This window comes from Sphaerulina musiva (assembly GCF_000320565.1).
Source record: "Sphaerulina musiva SO2202 unplaced genomic scaffold SEPMUscaffold_8, whole genome shotgun sequence".
Taxonomy (NCBI): domain Eukaryota; kingdom Fungi; phylum Ascomycota; class Dothideomycetes; order Mycosphaerellales; family Mycosphaerellaceae; genus Sphaerulina; species Sphaerulina musiva.
The window spans coordinates 169,472-189,315 of record NW_016017390.1 but is presented as its reverse complement, the minus strand read 5'-3'; the positions used below and the strand labels follow the sequence as shown (position 1 = coordinate 189,315).

Genomic DNA, 19,844 nt, shown 5'->3' with positions numbered 1-19,844 from the left:
CCTCCGTACAGTTCCGTAGCGAAGCGAAGGACTACTATACCCGCCGGAGGCAATCTACCGCGCGCGTATTACGCGTAGTACGTATATTGCGTTACGTATATAGGTACGTAGCGTACAGCGCTATACGTCGCAGTGCGACGTAGTAAGGTAAGCGTACGGAGCGCGGCTTTCGGGACCGGAAAAACCTTCCTCCGGTATAACGTATTACGATAACGTAAGCAGAGTTGAACTTTCTACTTTCGACCTCCTTCTACCTACTTTATATTAATACCGACATTATACTACCGATAGTACCGACACCTACTACTACGACGACGACGTAGTATACCGCCGCCGCGGACGTCTACTGCCGACACGCTATCGAAGAAATTACGTTACCGACGATACGCCGCCGCTACCGATATGCCGTCGAACCGAATACCTACTATAAGACCGAACGTACGGCGTCTACGACAGCAAGCGACGATAGCGACGACAGCGACGACAAGCCTTACCGCCGATATACCGAAGAGACATTTATACCGCTACCGATACGCCGCTAAAAGAGTTACGTACGTACTAGGCTATATACCTTCTAAAAAACTCTAAACCAAACCTATGTTCCTAAATACTTAATACTACCTCTATACCGTAGACAACGCTAACCAAGCTATAGATACGCCGAACTAAACTATAGAACCCTACGCCGAATTAAGATCAATTTACGCCGAATCGACAATCCGAACTGAATTGTAGAACCCTACGCCGAAATTAAGACAATTCTATACTAAATCGATACTCTAAATCGAATTGCAGAACCCTATACCGAAACTAAGACAATTCTACGCTAAATCGACAACCTAAACCGAGCAAGCGACGACGACGAGCCCTACCGCCGACGACACGCCGCCGCCGTACGACGCCGTCGAAAAAGTTACTCGCTCGCTAAACTATATACCTTCGAACCAAGTGTCTATCAAACCTTCGTTCGTAAAAACTTAACAACGCTAACAAACTTACAGAACTATACTATATACCGAACTATATATACCGAACTGTATATACGGTATCGATATACCGAACTAAATTATAGAACCCTATATCGAATTAAGACCAATTCTAGCCGAATCGACAATTAGTATTAAACTACAAAACCCTATACCGAATTAAGACGAATTTACGCCGAATCGATATACTAAACTGAACTGTAAAAACCCTACGCCGAAATCAACCGAATTATCGACTATACGCCGAATCTACCCGAATTATCGACTACGGCGACGACGACCCTTACTGCCGACGATACGACGCCGTTAAAGAAGTTACTTGCTTGACAAACTATATACCTTCTAACAAAGTGTCTAGCAAACCTTCGTTCGTAAAAACTTAATAACGCTAACCAACTCGTAGAATTACACTATATATACCGAACTATACACCGTACCGACGTACCGTACCGAATTATACGCTGAATCAAGTACTATACCGTACCTACTACTATTCTACCGTACCTGCTACTATTCTACCGTACCTGCCCTATACCCCCCGTACTTACCCTATACCCTCCGTACCTACTCTAAACTTACCGTACCTCCTCTATCTTACTATACCTATACCTGCTAATCTAATTAATAGCTACTATTTAGGACAGTGTAGGCGGCGGCGATAAACTACCCGACAAGACACTATTCTATACTCTATTTAAGAGCCTATTTGATCGAGCGGATCTCGATCCCGACGAAGAGTTTAAGTCAGACTATAATCTAGCCTATCCTAGCATAATTCGGTACCGTAAGGGTAGGTATTAGAGGGCGAAGAATTACTATATAGACAAACGACGAGGCTATCGCAAACGAGTCCTTAATTGCGCTAACTGCCGTAGGGTTGTACTAGGTATACCTAGCTATATAAGGTCCGGCCTACTATCCTCTAAAAAGACGAAGCTTACTGTACGTACCGCTATAGGCCCTATACCGCTAGCGGCAGTACTAGTACCTACTATACCCGTCGGCTCGTTATCGACGCTTAACAATACGAACGATCTACGATTCGATACTTAGTATTAATTAATTGCGAGCCGATTCGGTCTTAGTACCCGATTTAAACGATCAGTACTAAACCCGAACCCGAACCTAAACCTACCTATAACGATAGCTATACCGAGCCCTATACTAATACCTATACCTACTACATCCGTACTTAGGCTCCGCGCCGAGACAGCTATACTAATTGGTACTATATTAAGCGCTACTTTGTTCGACGATACTCTACTAAGCGATATAAATAATCCTCGATTTCGTTCGTAATACCGGTTAATTGCTAACTAATTCGGAATTCAGACCGTGTCTTCGGCTACCTATATTTATCTTAAATTCCTTCGGCGTCGCTAAACGTTTCCCTCTATATTATCCTAGACGTTAAATTAAGAACCTCTGCAAAACGCCGCCGATAGGTCGATACCGTAGGAATTATTACTGCCGGAATCGACACCGTACCAATTCGGTACCTCTAGCTTTTAGTTTACCGACCCTACTACAACGGCCGACAATTACGATAGCCCTTAAGACTCGCAAGCTACGCAAACCACTCTATCGCAATATAGTAGCCGCTAACGACGCAAGACCTCTAACAAAGCGGGTCCGAAAGAGAGACAATATAAGTACTACGTTACGCGGCTATTGACCGATAAGGGCAATAGACTACTACTGTTAGACGACGACCTAGATCAGCTAGTATTGTCGGAATTTAATAGTAATCTCTTAGTAACGTTCAACAATACCCTCGACTTAGACATAATAACGATATACGACCTATATAATAAACAGTAGTTTGGCTAAGATCTCCGAGATTTTAACATCGATTCTGTACTATATACTAACGTCTACAGAGTTTGCCGTAGGCAAAGCCGCAAAGGTAACAAGCATAAGAAGTAAGGTACACCTCTACTAATGTCCGCCGGTAATCGTATAGATCTAGGACAAATCGATTATAGACTTAATAAGCCTACTATAGTTAAAGGAATGCTTATAGCTCGTGTCTATATCTAGGTTAAATGCTTCTAGATCCGTAGACAGTAGTAGAGTTATCGCGGTTACGTTGTCTCTTTTCTAAAGGATATAGTTCAGGTATATAACAAGCTGCCTCTTATACCTACTAACCTAAACGTAGTCGTCCTTAAACTAGCCGATACGGACGATACCGATACTACCGATCGTACCGCGCGCTAACTTCAATTTACTCGAGAGTTTACTATATATAAGGATATTGTGCTTAGATAGCTCTACTTTTTGAGATTATATTACCTAGGCTACCGAGATGTCTAAATCGATAACTATATTGATCTTCTATATAATAGTAATGTTATAGATCAAGTTACTAACGGTCGGTACAAGGATACTAGCCCTAGTAGAGATAGTATTAGCGATTAACGTCCTCGTACTTAGTCTAAAGCTAATCCCGCTAACTCTGCCGAAGCCGATAGCGATAGTAACGATAGCTTTAATAGTAGCGCGGTGCCTATACTCGATATTGACCGTAATATAGACGATCTACGACGCCGTATTAGTATACGCCCTCTTAGTAGACAGCAACCTTAACAGCGCCCTACGCTTATATAGCCGGACGTCGAAGAACGACTATTGTCTAAATAGGTAGAATCTTATACTATTCTATCCCTTGCCTTTCCTTCTCTCTACCTATAGGGCTTCGTAGAAATTAACTAACCTCGCGACCGGAATGTTAACTACAGAGAATATATGTTGCACTTGCTTAAATATAAGGATAGGTAGTTCGCGAGTTACCCCCGCTAGCGCTATATTGCATTTAATACTAAAATACGTATACAAACTAAGAACTTATCGCGGTTTTTCATTAAGCTTAACCCTTAATACTAAGGCACTATATTAGAAGATATACGAGCCGCCTTTAATATACTAGATAATCCCGAAGCTCGTAGACTCCTTAACTCAATTATACGATCGGTATCCTTATTACGTAGGACACCTACCTATTGTACTAGTATAAAGAGGAATCTTAAGGCCTACTGTCGCTTCTTAGGGATACTAGATTTCTTCTTTACATTTAGCGCTACTAATTTGTAGTAGGATTTATTAATAAAGCTTATACCTCCTAATCAGTTTAGCGATCTCTATTCCCGCTAGAAAGCCGGAGACTCTTAAACTCGAATCAAGTTATTAAGAGCCGTACTACGCGATAACCTATATATTGCTACTATACACTTCTAACGACGCTTGGATTGCTTTATTAAGATAGTAATAAAGCTAAAGTTCTGTATTCAAGACTTCTAGTATCGGTTTGAATTCTAAGGACGCGGTAGTATTTACGCTTATAGCTTCGTATAGTCTAACGCTATTAGTCCGTTCGATATAGACAGCGAAAATAAGAATTTTATAGACCTATAGAGACGCTATCTCTTCGTACTCAATCCTGAACTACGCCGGATAGCTATAGAAACTAATAGAGGAGCTATTAGCCTTAGTAGCTCTAAGCTTACTAATACGTTAAGAGATCTCTCTAACGTAATTAACCGCGTACAGCGCTATAAGTACTTAGAGTACTACTAGCGTCGTAAGAAGAACTAGAGAGCTAATAACCCTACTACCTTCTATCGATTCTACTTCCCCTACGAATTGTAACCTGTCGTAGAGATAAGTAAGAAGCGTAATCCTACCTACTAGATATTCTACGTACAAAGCAATTAAACTATACTGAACTATTATAACCCCTTAATATTACTTGCTTAGCGCGCGAATACAGACATCTCGCTATATACTAATCTCTAGGCGGCTGTTAAATATCTAGGCAAGTACTATATTAAGGCAGAGGTAGCGTTATTCTCGTTTAAGGCGACACTTAAGGCCTTAATTCCTATAGTTTCCTTAATAAATCAACTAGTTATTCAGCTTACTACGAAAGCAATAAATAAGATAGTAGGTAGACGCGACTAGGGAGCGTAGGAGGTATACTATTTATTGCTTAGTCTTTATCTTTAGAAGGGTATACGTATTGTCCTCTCTGTTGATTGCCGCCTTCTATCTAATTAAGGGCAGAATCTCGTCTTAAATAATAACGAAGAAGCCCCTCTATAGGAGGATTTCAAGAAAGGTAAGTTATACTAGACTAAATACCTAGAACGCGATCTATAGTATAAGGAATTTACTTTCTTTTATATACTTACCTATTGCGACTTAAGTGGACCTAGGATAAGAGCTCTAGTTCGCGGATTGCTACGATTATTAAGTTACTTTCCTAAATACAAGAACGATCCGATTGATTCTACGTACGAAGATTACTGTCGGATATAGATTGTACTACTAGAACGCCTATAGCGAGTATATCTAATACTACCGGTTACTCTCTATAATGCTTAAGGCGCTAATAGCTTTACTTTCGGTACCTACTCTAACGCTTACCGATAGTGTCGACGCTATTATAATAGTTATCCGGATCTATATATTATACCCCTTTAAAACTATCTTACGAGCTATAGGCTCGAATTAACGTAGAGGACTTCGAAGAACGTTTAGTATAAGAAGACGAAGACCCTACCTATTAGCGTAACCTTAACAATGCTCGTACTACGTATAATACTAATGCCCTCGGCAACCGTAAGATAGACCTTAATGCCGACTAGATGCTATTTATTAGAAAGTACGTAGAACAGTAGCCTACTCTATACGATTACCCTAGCAGAGATTACTAGAAAGAATAGATTACTACTAACCCTATAGAACTTCGTATAGATTCCTAATCAACGGGCTAGAGGGATCTGTTGAATTCTTATTAACGCCTCCTGTATAATACTGTTATTCACTACTTTAAGGATACTCTCGTAGGCCGGAACCCGTTATAGCTCCTACTTAATATAGATAGACGTACCGGTACCGGTAAATCTTATATTATTAAGCTTGTATTAGTATACCTCTAAACTATAGCTTAGCGCGCTTACCGTCGCGCCCCTGTTCTCCGATTAGCACTAACTAGTGTTGCTACGTATGCTATTAACGGTTAAACACTATATAAATTACTTAAGTTGCCTACTCGTAGCAGTTTCGAAGACCTCTCTATTACTACCCTCTAGACTGTCTAAGCTAATCTCGAGGGTATTTATTACTTAATTATTAATAAGAAATCTATAATTAGCCTAATATAGTTCAAGATAATTAAATTACGCCTATTACAAGCTCTATACGGTAGTAGGCCCTTCGGTAGTATTAATATTGTACTTTGTAGTGACTTTTTCTAACTACCCCCTGTTTCTAGTAGTCCGCTTTTTACTCTACCTACTGATTCTAAACTTATAGATATCGTAGGCCGTTAGGCTTACTATATATTCCGTCAAACGCTCGAATTGACGCATCTTATACGGCAATAGGGCAATAGGCAGCTTGCATTTCGTCGCGCCCTCGAAGGCCTTCGTAGTAATACCGTTACCTACTAGGACTAGCAAGTACTTACGTCTCGTTCAGTATCTATATTAAGTACCCGAGATCGACGCTCATTTAACGATACTACGCGTATATACTTCCGTAACGAAGACGTTAGAGAGTGTAATAAGCGCCGCCTACGAGATACTAATAATCTAGTATTACGACTTAAAGCTAGGTATAATAACCAACTTATTAGCAGCCGTACTTCGGTTAATAAGTATAGCTAACTAGAAGACGAGATTAAGGTTGCAATTGGCTATAGAATCATACTTCTTACTAATATATAGACTGAAACAGGCCTAGTTAATAGTACTACTAGATACTTAGACGATATTGAATAGCCCTTTAGTACTACGAATCCCCGGACTATACTACCCTAGGCTCTTATCTTCCGTATCAAACGAGAAAGTTACAGTAGGCTAATACTCTAAGAGCTTAACGATAGATATGTTACTATTCTATTGTTTACGACTAAGCGTACGTTCTATCGTAGAGGGCAGGAATATTAGCGAGAGCAATTTCCTATTCGTATCGCTTTCGCGATAACGGTCTACAAAGCCTAAAGGATAATACTAGACAAGGCCGTAGTAGATATTACTACGCGTAAATTTACGGCCGGCCTTCGTTATATAGCTGTTTCTAGAGTCAGAAACATTAACACTATTATGTTTAAGAAACTATTTGATTTCTTACTGTTTACTAACTTAATCGGAAGTATAGGTCTAGCCCGCGAAGCTAATATTAAACGCCGAGCACTAGAACGACTTCTGCCTAAGAATAGTAATAGTAACAAAGATACCTAGGATACCTACGTTCGGTCCCGCTAACCTACTCGCGACTCGCAGTATAGCTCTATTGATAAGGTTATAAATTAGTATCTTAACGAAGATTATACTATAGGCCTCGGAATGCGTTATACCGGGCTCGAGTTCAATAAGGATAACTTTATTCGATCTAGCAGAGCTAGATATAGGGTACGCGATTATAAGGATAAGTTGATAATAGCCGGCGGCCTAGGTATAGATATATAGCAAGAGCAAGAATATACTAGTAACTCGATAGAATTTAATAAGAATAACTTTATTCGGTTAGGTAGAGGTAGACGTAGAGGTAGACGCCCTACGAGAGATAATAATAATAAGTTGATAATAGCTAGCGGTCTCGGTAAAGAGATATAGCAAGAAGAGACATAGCAAGAGCAAGGCGACGAGGACAATAAGCGCAGAGGTATACGGCTACTATTATTAGCGTTGTTCGGACAGCGTAGTAAAGATAATAGTTTTATAGCGCCTACGTAGCGGACAGAGGACAATAATAATAAGGACACTACTAACGATAAGCTCTGATTTGACTAATAAGAGGCTAGAGATATACCCCTAGTTGTGTCTATAAATGCAGAAATAGCGCTAATCGTCGTAGAATCAAAAATCGTACTATATGAAAATTACTAATACATAACTTTTTGATATACAGTGATTTATACCCGCCCCCTACTTAACAAATCCCGAGGTTTTTGCCCTTAGCAAGCAAATAGTATACAGGCATAAACTTATTGTTGTAGGTATAAACTAATATAGGCACTGCTTTCCGGAATAACGATACCGCGTATACGTATTGCTGCCCCTTTTACCTACCTAGTCTTCTATCCCCGCCGCCGAATATATACGATATACAAAACCCTTTGCTATATACCGCTAGTATACTAGATTTCGCGTTACCTCTATAGGAGTTTCTTTAATTCTGCTAACGTACGATAATAGCGCTCTTCGCTTTGCTAAGCCTGCTGACTATAAGGCCTTACTACGTACCTCTCTACTTGCAGAGTAGTAGCTATCTATAGCAGTTAGTCGCCGCGCTTCTACCTTAGCTCGCGCAGGCCTGCTACTACTCCTACTTAGCGTACTTAACGCTGTCTCGGGCTCTTCCTTATTATTATTATTAGGTATTTCGTATAGATCGAGCTGTAGTACTATAGGTAGCCGCTTTACAAGACGTAGGCTCGGTCGACGTAGCCGTAAAGAACTAGTAACCGGAAGAGCGACGGCCGGAGAAGAAGCGGCCGGAGATAAAGCGGCCGGAGATATAGCAGTACTTAGCTATTCGGGTATAGTATAATACTGCTCGTATTCGCTATTATTATCGATCGGCTCTAGTATCGGCTCTGCGGCTATTTTATTAATCGCGTCGTACATCTATTAATCGTCGTCGGCTATAGCTAATCAGAATCTAGAGAATTGCTATCGGTTCTACGCATAAATTCGTACGTATATAGTACTAATCGACTCGGATTAAAGCATGTATATATACGCGTCGCGTATATATAGAATTTGTAGAATTCCGACGTCTACGTATATTTGGGTACGGTACACAATATACGCGGCGGGCATAAACCAAATTCCGGCAAAGAAGATTGGCCTCTACGTTAGCAAGATTGGCCGACGTTCCGTACTACTAACGGGCTAGCCTGTAGGACATATTAATACTAAATAGTATACTACTAAACGATAACGTTAATAACGACACTAATAACGACACTAATAACAACGCTAACGCCGAATAACCGTCCGAATAACCGTCCGAATAACTATCCGAATAACTATCCGAATAACCGTCCAAATAACCGTCCGAATTACTATAAGAACGAACGTATTATCTTAACGTCTTCGTTATTAACGACTATCTTAACGTCTTCGTCGTTAAAGGCTATCTTGATATCTTCTTCGATAGCGTTGCTATTATTATAGCCGTCCTTATTGTCGTTAACGTCGTTAATATCGTCGTCGTCGCTATCGTTGTCGTTGTCGTTATCGTTGTCGTTATCGTTGTCGTCGTCGTTATCTTCGAGCTTTATAAGGCGCTCGTAGAAGTCTTTCTTTAATATTAATAGGGCTATACGAAGAGAGTTCGTATTACTTATCTTATATTCGAGGCGACGTTCAAGTATATAGGTACCCTCTCTTTAAGGGCAACGGCCTTAGTAGTAGTAGTAGCGGCGGAGGTAGAGGCAGCGGATACAAGTATAAAGTATAGTAGAGGTAGTAACGGTAGTAGAGGTAGCGGATATAAGTATAGTAGAGGCAGTAACGACAGCAGAGGCAGTAGTGAAACTGTACCCTTTTAGTATACTACGAATATACTATAAGTAGAGTTTAGGATAACTTATATAGCTATAGGAGGTATAGTACTAGTATTAGTATTAGTATTATTAATAAAGAAAAGGTATAGTATAAACCCCCAAAGATACTATAAATAGCGTATATTCTACGTTTCTATATTCTACGTTTCTATATTCTACGTTTCTATATTCTACGTTTCTATATTCTACGTTTCTATATTCTACGTTTCTATATTCTACGTTTCTATATTCTACGTCTCTAATTTAGCTTATAGCCTTAACCTAGCTAGAGCTCCGTCGTAGGAGACGTAACGTTATATAGTATAATATTCGGATTATACAATTCTAGGGTCTATTGCTAAGTATATAAGAATGTATATATATACCAATTACTTAGCTAGTATATATCCAAATCTTACCGTTTTTTAATAGAAATGTACCAACGACTATACTTATTTATATACTAAGTATATAGTTAATAAGAAGTAACTCTGCAACTGTTATAAAGTATATAGCGGGAGGTATATACTACTAAGGCTATACAAACTTTAACTCTAAACAACTACGACGAGGGTAAGTAAAGATGTTAATAGCAAGAATATAGTTAGGATATTGCTCTAAACGGTATATATCTTAGGTAGATAGGATTATATACGTAGAATACTATAGGTATCTAAGTCTACGCCTATAAACGACCGAGAATAGCTAGATTCTAATTAACTATACTTTACTTGACCTAGACTAGAGAGAGATATATATATATATTACAAGTTTTCGTTAACTAAACGAGATAGTAAGTAGACTATTTTGATCGTACGATTCGCGCGTACAACATAGGAAAATAATACTGCCTAGGTTCACTTTAGGGTATAGCGGTAGTTCAATTTCTTCTTAGAAGCTATACTTTAAGATAGAAGGATAGGCCGATTAGATCGTGTATTATAGAGTCGCTAGGGGTAATGCTTAAGATTTTCGAGGCTACGGTAGTTAATAGACTCGTAGGTAATAGAGTCGTTAAGTATATAAGCGGGAGCCGGCGGAGACGGCAGCGGCGACGGCAGCGGTAGCGGTAGCGGCGGCGGCGGCCTACGCTATATAGAGTATAGTCCAGAACTCTGCGTATAAGCCGAATTAGTTATAAGAGTATAAGCGAACACCTATAGCTTATAGCTTTAGCTATAACGACCTATATTTAAGAGCGAGAGTTTGAGTAGTATTAGCTTCTAGCTAGAAGCTATAAGGAACAAGCGAACGCGCTCTTAGAGATAAGAAATTAGAGCTCTAAGGTATCTCTATATTAGAAGCCAGCTACGTATCCTTACTAAGCCCTTGATCTTCGTCCCTAGAGACAATATTATCTTTGGCAGATACGCTTAATCTAGTATCTACCTTAGTATCCTCTATAGTCTCTTTACTACTAGAAGCTAGCTAGTTGCCGAATAATACCTCTAGGAGGGTTATTATAAAAGCATATACTATTGAGATTTTATTTAAAGTATACATTTATGATATCTTTCTTATTCTAAGGTAGCTAACCTTACTAACTATCTATATATTCTTTCTATACAAGCCAGAGCGAGTCGTATTTATTCCTAATCTGCTTTTTAGTAACTTGAACTTAATATTCAGCGTTTAGTGTAGTCTAAGATATAGACCTCTAAGAAGCCCTAGTCATTATTCTATACCTCGAACAGGTCCTCGAATAATATAAATATACTCTCTATCTATTCGTCTATCTCTAGTTAGACAGACTAGCCTATATAGCTTTTGTACTTTCTTCTTAGATCCGCTATCTTCCTTATCGTAGTTTACTACATTTCTAGCCTTTATCCTAACTCTCTTTTAGGCAAGGTCTTACTAGTAGCGATAGTAGTAGCAATAGCGTAGATCAAGCATACGGTTTGTTGACTATTTATATAGCATATTAGGGTTTAAAGGGTATAAAATAGATACGACTAGCATAGTAGTACTATTTTAGATAGATAAAGTAGATAGGCAGATAGGTACTAAAGGCTATAATAAAGATAGAATACTTTAGACGACTAGAATAAAGCTTTGATAATCAAGAAATTTCAAATGTATCAGTTTAGAGTTACGTAAATATTAGACTAAGGTTACGTTACTAGGTTGTATAAATATTAGTTTATTACTAAATTTGGCTAGCTTTATATAAGTCTATAGATCTGAATTAACATCTTCTGCTGAAGTTTAACACTTTCTATAAGTATAAGATCCTATTATAAACAATCTTACTCCTAGCTCTAGTAGGTTCTGCCTCTTTAGTCAATAGTTTTATAGATGTATAGGCTTTTACATATGTTTATAAAGGCAGTATGTATATATAGAATTTTCTAGCAACCTATAAAAAGAGTGACTAAGGTCCTCTAGACTCTCCTCTAGACATGAATATAAGATTTCTAGATACATAGAATGCCTAGTGTAGTACGTATTAAGGTCTAGTTCTCCAAAGAGAACTTAGAGCTTGTAGGGTAGTTATAATAAGCTCGATTTATATAAACCTCTTACTAGAGTAGAAACAAGTATTAAAAGGCATTCTTTTTCTATAAGACACACTACTATAAAGCTTCTGCTATTCTGTATCTATGTATTAGTTAGATAAGAATATATCAATCCTAACTTATAGCTAAGAACAATGTCTCTAGAGTCAAGACACTTTCTTTACTTTATTGTAACTTGAGAGTTCAGGTTACAAAATATACCTTAGAAATCTTGCCCCTTTAAACAAGAATAGAGACAAAATTTCTAAAGAACTACCAGTCTCTAGAGTTGTTCATATTAGCTCTTCACAAAGTAGAATCATAAATTCAAGTTATTTTAGTATATAGAGCTCCTCTGCAATAGGTTATAGGCCGGCCTTTCGTAATTACTCCTTATCTACAGAATTGTTACGGATATAATATAAAATATAATCTCAAAATATACAAGACACAATGTCTATACTATGTTTTCTTACTAGCTTACTAAGTAAAAGATTGGATATTGTATCCTATTAGCTTATCGATCAATATCTATGAACATGATCGGCTTGCCTAGGAGATAGTATAATATGACTCGTTCTTCTAGATTCCTAGGTAATCTCTTGAAGATAACTAGCTAATCGCCATGTTGCCATTAAATGGAGGCTTCACTCCCTACTCTGGTCCAAAACTTCAAAACCGCAGCTTGACACTGAGAGGCTCCACTGACAAAGATCTCATGACCTGGCGCATCGATCAACTCGAGGTGGGCGCCTGGTACCTGGCTTGCCACGTCTTCCATTTGTGCTTTGGTCATGACGGCGCTATGTTTCGGAGCAAGAATCAACATGGGAATTTTGATTTGGGACAGGAAGGGTCTCGCGTCCATGGTCGACAAGAAGCTGGCATAGCCCGCCAAGCCCTCACCGTCCGACACGGAGACCTGCTCCGTCCACCACGAGACGTAATCCTCGTCCTCGGAAGCGACTGTGCCTGGCAATCGGGATAGTGCTTCGGCCCATCCCCGAGATCCCAGCGTGCGGCATGCTGTAGGCCAGTCATCGTGTCCGAAGGAGAACAGATTCAGAGCAGAGGGCGGCAAGTGTGTTGGCGATGAGCACACAGTAATGGAATGCAGACGCTCCGGATGTTTGGCTGCTAGTGCTTCGGCGAGCATGCCACTAGTAGACTCGCCAAGGAAGTGAACCTTGTCGATTCCCAGGCAGTTCAAGAGGTCGAGGATTTCTTCCAGTAAGCAATCCAGAGAATAATCGTATTCACCCCCTCCTCCTCCTCCTCCTCCTTCCCCTTTTCCACCTCCTTCACTTGCCCCTCCTCCTTCTGCCCCTTTTCCACCTCCTCCACTTGCCCCTCCTCCTCCCCCTTCCCCCTTTCCACTTCCTTCACTTGCCCCTCTGATGGATGATGGATAACTGGACAGACCGTGACCACGCAGGTCTCGGCGGATCACTCGATATGCTCGCGAGAGAGCCGGCACCCAGTGATACCAGTGCGCTGCGGTCCGACAGAAGCCATGTTGAATCAAGACAGTTTCCCGTGGCTGCCACGGGTCGGTGAAGTCGTCGGAGATGTAATGTGTGCGCTGTCCATTTGCGTGTTCGATAAAAGTGTGGCCGTCTGCGTCCCTGACCAAGGCCATTTGCGCGGCTCAATCATCTATCAAGTGCCGCCCGCCAATGCTCAAGAACGAGCCGGCTCGTCCACTTGTATACACCCCGCGGCAGCGTCCACGGGTCCCGATCAATACCGTACCCCACCGACTATGGCGACCCCACACGTGCAACTCGTTCCAGCATGTTGAATTAATTCTGCGCTGACATGATACAGGATATGTTATGCATGGATATGACGATGCACGTGTCGGGTGCTGGGTATTGGTCAATCCGATCAATCACCTCCTCTGTTCGGGTATTGTTGGGCTGTCGAGTCGCCCAGTCCTCCTCGGCTCACGAATCATCGTGGTAGCTGGTATATCTATCAACCGGGATGACATGATACCTATGTATAGGACGGCTCGTTCGTTGTCTGTTGTTCGTTCGTGTCCCCAATCCTCCATTACAAACATGTCGAGCATCGTCTTGGAACACCCAGCCATTGGCAGCATCACCGGGAAGCTGCGTGATGGCGTGGCACAATTCTGGGGAATCCAATATGCCACTCTAAACGATCGATTCGCGCTGCCAGAAGTCGTGCAATATGACAAGACGGGATTGGAAGCTCTGGACTTGGGGTCAGTTACGTCTGTTCTCTCCGGGGCACCACACACATTGCTCACGTCTCCAGGCCACAGGTTATCGGGCCTCCCTCCGCAGTGGACAGGGAAATGGAATATATCCAGCAGTCTCTCCCGAAACCTGCACACCCTGGCACCAGCGAGCTCAATGGCTTGAACCTCAACATCACGATCCCCGAAACTATGCTGAATTCGCCACATGCCAAGAAACTTCCTGTGTTTGTCTTCATCCACGGAGGCGGCTTTGCAATTGGAGCAAATTGGTGGCCTCAGTATGATACTGCCGCCCTCGTCAAGCTGTCAGTGCAAGAGGGCACTCCCATCGTGGCGGTGAACATCAACTACAGGACCGGCTGCCCAGGATTCCTCACCACACCGGAGCTCAGGGAGAAGGGATACAAGGCCAACAACGGGCTCAGAGATCAACGTGCTGCTCTGCACTGGGTTCAGCGGTACATATCCGGATTTGGCGGTGATGCGGAGAACGTTACAGTTGGTGGCCAGAGTGCGGGCGGAGGTAGACTGCATTCCCACCTGTCTCTATCGTGTCAACAACATCGCTGATGTCAACTAGTCTCTACGGGCCTTCTGCTCTTCTCGGAAGAAGCATTGGCCAAGCGTCTGCTATTCTTAGGTGGGTGTCCCCCGCTGGTAGGAAGTCTGCCCATGTCATCGGCGGACGAGATTGGTGGTGCCTTTATGCGTATTCTCGGTGTAGACGGACCCGACGCTGTTGGGGGTCTGCTCCGGGTTGCTCCCGATGAGTTATGGCAGAAGCTCCCTCCAATGCTTCCAATGGCACCTGTGATTGACGGCGACATTGTGCCACACGCATCGACCTTTCAGACATTGACGAGCAAGCTCGCGAAAAGTCCCTGGTGTGACGCTGTCATGCTGGGACAGTCCGAACTTGATGTGAGTACAATGAAACAATCTGTCACTCACGCAAACGTTCTCGGCTAATCCAGCTGTAGTCCAGCATCTTCGCCCATATGATAACTCCGAAAGGCACAAAAGACATAGGTCTTGCTTTTCGCAAAAGCGCTGCGAAAACCTTGGGTCATTATCCCGCCTCAGTCGTGGAAGGGCTGTTAGAGCATTATGGGCTTTCCGAACCGTGCTCATTGGACGACGATGCACAATTGAAGTCGATTTTGCACTTCGCAAACGACATATGCTTCTTTGCGCCCTCTATTGAGCTTGCTGCGCACTTTGCGGGCACGTCTTATGTGTTCTGCTTCAACGAACCCAACCCGTGGCCCGGGGACTTCCAGGGCTATGCAAGCCATATCCTGGACGCGGCCTTCCTCTTCCAGAACTACAACGCATGTCTCGATGAAGGACAGAGAGCAAATGCAGTACGACTGGCTACGGATGTCATCGCTTTCGTGAACGGCAAGGCACCGTGGAATGCATTCAACGAGGGACAGCATGGCACGGCAGTCTATGCAAACGGACAGAGAACCTTCACCAGCGAGCCGCCTACGCCAGAGACCATCAAACGGGACCCCTTCATCTTCATCTTGTCCCAACGAAAAGACATAAACCTGACCTTGGATGATTTGATGAAGGTATTCACAGACTTTCTCTCTAGCTAGTCGCTCAGAGCTGCGTATACAGTTCCATATACCCTCATACAAGAGCGTAAGGAAGCTTTCTTTTCGTATAGAATATCGATTCGCACGATGAGCTGACACGAGACAACAAAATCTCCTTACTCCGTCGGACCGCCGATGAACTTGTAGACTATTGACGCGTCCTTGTCCTGTTACTCGAGCGTCAGCACAGCGTGGAGCCGGAAGCAAAAAAAAAGAAAAAGAAAAAAAAGAGTGACGCCACTCACGATACAGCCCTCGTCTATGGCGACCTTGTCATACACTTGCATCGCAGCCTCACCGATACTGGGCTTGATATTGACACTCTTCGCAGCATCAACGCCCAATCCGACATCTTTCACCAGCATTTGTGCCTTGAACCCCAGCCGATAGTCGTTGCTGCTGGGCGCGTGAGGCACCACTCCCGGAATGGGACAAACATGATCGGCCATGAAGTTCTGCCCTGTACTGCTATGTATGATCTTGTGGAGGACATGCTTGTCCAGGCCCAGTTTCATACCTGTCGCCATGGCCTCGCAGTTGGCCAGTAATATCGTACAGGAGAGGTAGTTGTTACAGATCTTGGCTGCAAGACCATTGCCGCGTTGGCCACAGTAGAAGATTTTGTCGACTGCCCCGATGTATTCGCACACCTTTTGAATGCGTCGCTCGAGTTGTTCGTGTTCAACATCTCCTGGAGTCGGCGGTGATCGACCCAGGAGCAGAGACAACTGTCCCTGATCTGCAGCTGGCACGCCTCCGGACACGGGACAGTCAATGTACGTGCCCAAGCCGCATCTCTCCAGCTCACTTCCCACCTCCTGGGCAGTGAGTATATCAATAGTGCTGCATTCCAAGTACAACCGACGCGAGTCACGCGCTGGATCAATACGGCGAGCAGCAGCAATGCCCGTAGATTCGTTCAAATACACATCCTTGACATGTTTTCCAGTGGGCACAATAGACAGAATCGTCAAGGCATTGTCTGCGATGTCCTTGGCCGACTGAACAATCTCGACGGGACCCAGGGGGGAGAATTCTTCCTTGAACCGATGGCATGCATCCACGTTGACATCGTTCACGTACAGGGTCGCCTTGACATCCATGTGCTTTCGAACATTCTTTGCCATTGCATACCCCATAGCGCCAAGGCCTATGGAGTATTAGCGGAGTGAACAATCATCAGGTGGAGAGAGGTCTTGTAGTGTGGGGCAAGACATATGGGGTAAGTTGTGGTAGTGGTAATTGTGGTGATGGTGGTGGGGAAGATGGTGGGGATAGGATGAGGGGAAATGGGTTCCAGAGGAGGGGGAATTGCTTACCGATGAATCCAACGTTGTCTTCCATCATAACCGGCTGTAATGGAATGGAAGCAGAGAATGATTGCACATTACACATTGGGTGCACAACGATATTATTATACTTCACTTACTTCGACACCAACCGTGCGGAGTCCTGGCCCCTTGGCAGTCCGAGCCCTGTCACTCACCCTTTTGCCTCCTCCTCCTCCTCCTCCGCCGCAACAATGGCAGATTTCGACTTGGACATTGAGCGAGATGGGGGCGTGGTGCAGCTCTCTCTGCTTGACGGAGGCAGCTTTTCGACTGCTACTTTGAACCTTCTCCATGCTGATGCCGGTCCCACTCCTTTTCGCATGTACAATTGGTGCTTCCTGATCAGGCATCTCCCGTCTGGTCGACATGTTCTCTGGGATCTGGGATGTAGTAACGTGTGTTGATGGATCGTCTACTTTACCGTCTCACCCCTATTCGACATCATTTCAGCTAAGGTACTGATACACTTCACTCTGCAGGACCATAGCCTCTACACGCCTTGGGTGTTGCAGAGACTAGTGCCTTATGCAGGGCCGGTAGGGCCATCTATCCCTATCGTGGACCAGTTGCTGGAGTTGGGAGTCCATGCAGATCAAGTCGATTCGGTCGTGTTCAGGTATCGAGTGACCATGCACTTCGAATTGGCAGTCTATAGTCATACTAACCTATATCCATGGATATATGTAGTCATGCACACTGGGATCATTGTCGAGCAATCAGTCCCGAATTCCCACAAGCGACTGCCTTCTTTGGCCCAGGCACAAAGGACTTCTGCTCGCCGGGCCACATGGTTGATGGCAAAGCATGTGATGATGTCGAATGGGATGGTCGTTATTTCGATGGAAAGGGATATGCGACAGAGCGCTGGGAGGAGTTCAGTGGTCCATGGAAGCGATTCGGCCCATTCGATAAGGTGATGGATTTCTTTGGAGATGGAAGTTTTCTGATCGTCGACGCGCCAGGACATATGCCCGGCAATTTGTGTGCACTTGTGAGACTGGATGCTTCGAGAGAATGGGTATTGCTGGGCGGGGACTGCTGCCATTCCCAGTAAGTCTCCTTTATGTCTCCTTTATGTCTCCTTTATATCTCCTTGATTGGCGAGAGATTGTGATGGTGATGGAATTTGTGCTGAGAGTATTGACAGCAAACTGCTCTGTGGCGAATCGAAAATCGCGACTTTTCAACAGCAGAACGGCGAAGTAGAGGCGTATCTGCACAAGGACTTGATGGCGGCCGAAAAGACGATTAGTCTCATCAGGAGGGCACAGGCAGAGCTAGGAGCGCACATCTGTCTTGCACATGATGAACATTGGATGATTACTCAGGAGGACCCCGTGCTTCTATCACTTTTGAATGAAAGTAAGAAAGGCGAGTGGCTGCAGCGTGTGATACAGCAGAAGCAGCCTTAGTCAATGTACTGTAATTTTTATGGCACTTGTAACTCCAGATCCCCCCGTATCCAAGACAGAACCAAGACAGAATGCATAGTGGGGTTAGCATGTGGAGATTTGTAGTCTCTCTATAACATATATACTCTCCTCCTGAATGATCGACGTCTCCTCGATATACATGCACCCCGGACACTCACCATGACAACTTACTCGATTGACCCAGCCGAACTCAAGGCTCTCCATGGAAAGACTATCCTGATTACGGGAGCAGCAACAGGCATTGGCGAAGCCGCGTTCAAGTTGGCCATTGGTGCGTGTGAGGTTCATGTTGGCTGATTTGACCATGTTTGTCCAAGGAGACTGACAATTTCCGTGTCAAAGAGAATGGAGCCAACATTGTAGTTGGAGACTGGAACGAGGAGGGCGCATCCAAACTCGTCGAGCCATACGAAGGGCGAGCGATTTTCAAAAAATGCGATGTCTCCAAGTGGGACGATGTCCTGGAACTGTTCCAGGAGGCCTTTCTCCGCTTTGGAACAATCCACAGTGTACTGTCCAATGCCGGCATTAATGGCAATGAAAGCCTTCTCGACGAAGACATCGATGAGCAGAGTGGAAAATTGCTACCACCAAACCTGAAATCTCTCGATGTCAATTTGCTCGGTCAACTCTACGTGACCAGATGTGCAATTCATTATTTCAAGAAATGGCCCGAAACCCCTTGCCAGCTGGTGATGACGGCCTCTGCTGGTTCATTCTTCCCTGCGCCTCCACTGCATGTCTACTGTGTCGCCAAGGCGGGTGTTGTCAGCTTGATGCGTTCTTTGTATTATGAGACGGAAAAGATGCAGAACCTCACGGTCAACACTATTGCCCCCTGGATGACCGGTAAGACAACAACAATGACAGTCTTGCAATAGCAACTGACGCTCATGTGTAATGGATGTTGCATGAGATACTGATTTTCCTGCTATTCCAGTGACACCGATGATTAAAGCTATCCCAGGGTGGGAGCAGAGATGGAAGCTCCCCCTGAACACGCCCGCGGACGTCGGTCTCTCTCTACTGCTCCCCGTCGTACGGCCTTCTGTGAATGGAAAGTGTTTCTTCATTGCCGGAGGCAAATTTATCGAGCTCGAGGATACATTGCATGAAACTGAGCCACAATGGATGGGTGAGGAACTCTGCAGTCTGGTTCGAAAGGGGCAGGATATCTTGCTGGACAGAAAGGATTGAAGATCTGCGCG

The 19,844-nt window shown here is 43.5% G+C and overlaps 5 protein-coding genes across 5 annotated transcripts; 3 read left to right on the top strand and 2 right to left on the bottom strand.

The window, feature by feature from the left end:
* Positions 1–12,675: 12,675 nt before the first annotated feature.
* Positions 12,676–13,680, bottom strand: SEPMUDRAFT_49250 (alpha/beta-hydrolase; the record flags this gene model as incomplete). The annotated part of the gene is made up of 2 exons (XM_016909104.1): positions 12,676–13,304; positions 13,428–13,680. 2 exons carry the CDS (start codon positions 13,678–13,680, stop codon positions 12,676–12,678), a joined length of 882 nt encoding a protein of 293 aa, XP_016758500.1.
* Positions 13,681–14,322: 642 nt separating this feature from the next.
* Positions 14,323–15,872, top strand: SEPMUDRAFT_48666 (alpha/beta-hydrolase; the record flags this gene model as incomplete). Its single annotated transcript, XM_016909077.1, has 3 exons — positions 14,323–14,791; positions 14,849–15,189; positions 15,249–15,872. Coding segments are annotated over 3 exons (1,434 nt in total), but the record flags the coding sequence as incomplete, so codon positions are not given.
* Positions 15,873–15,988: 116 nt separating this feature from the next.
* SEPMUDRAFT_48836 (3-hydroxyisobutyrate dehydrogenase) lies at positions 15,989–16,999 on the bottom strand (the record flags this gene model as incomplete). The annotated part of the gene is made up of 2 exons (XM_016909084.1): positions 15,989–16,039; positions 16,118–16,999. The coding sequence occupies 2 exons, from the start codon at positions 16,997–16,999 to the stop codon at positions 15,989–15,991; spliced, it is 933 nt and encodes a 310-aa protein (XP_016758498.1).
* Positions 17,000–17,394: 395 nt separating this feature from the next.
* On the top strand, positions 17,395–18,615 carry SEPMUDRAFT_48584 (Metallo-hydrolase/oxidoreductase; the record flags this gene model as incomplete). The annotated part of the gene is made up of 4 exons (XM_016909075.1): positions 17,395–17,598; positions 17,683–17,819; positions 17,891–18,253; positions 18,351–18,615. The coding sequence occupies 4 exons, from the start codon at positions 17,395–17,397 to the stop codon at positions 18,613–18,615; spliced, it is 969 nt and encodes a 322-aa protein (XP_016758497.1).
* A 180-nt stretch (positions 18,616–18,795) lies between these two features.
* Positions 18,796–19,833, top strand: SEPMUDRAFT_48726 (NAD(P)-binding protein; the record flags this gene model as incomplete). Its single annotated transcript, XM_016909080.1, has 3 exons — positions 18,796–18,907; positions 18,979–19,485; positions 19,577–19,833. The coding sequence occupies 3 exons, from the start codon at positions 18,796–18,798 to the stop codon at positions 19,831–19,833; spliced, it is 876 nt and encodes a 291-aa protein (XP_016758496.1).
* Between the last annotated feature and the right edge of the window lie 11 nt (positions 19,834–19,844).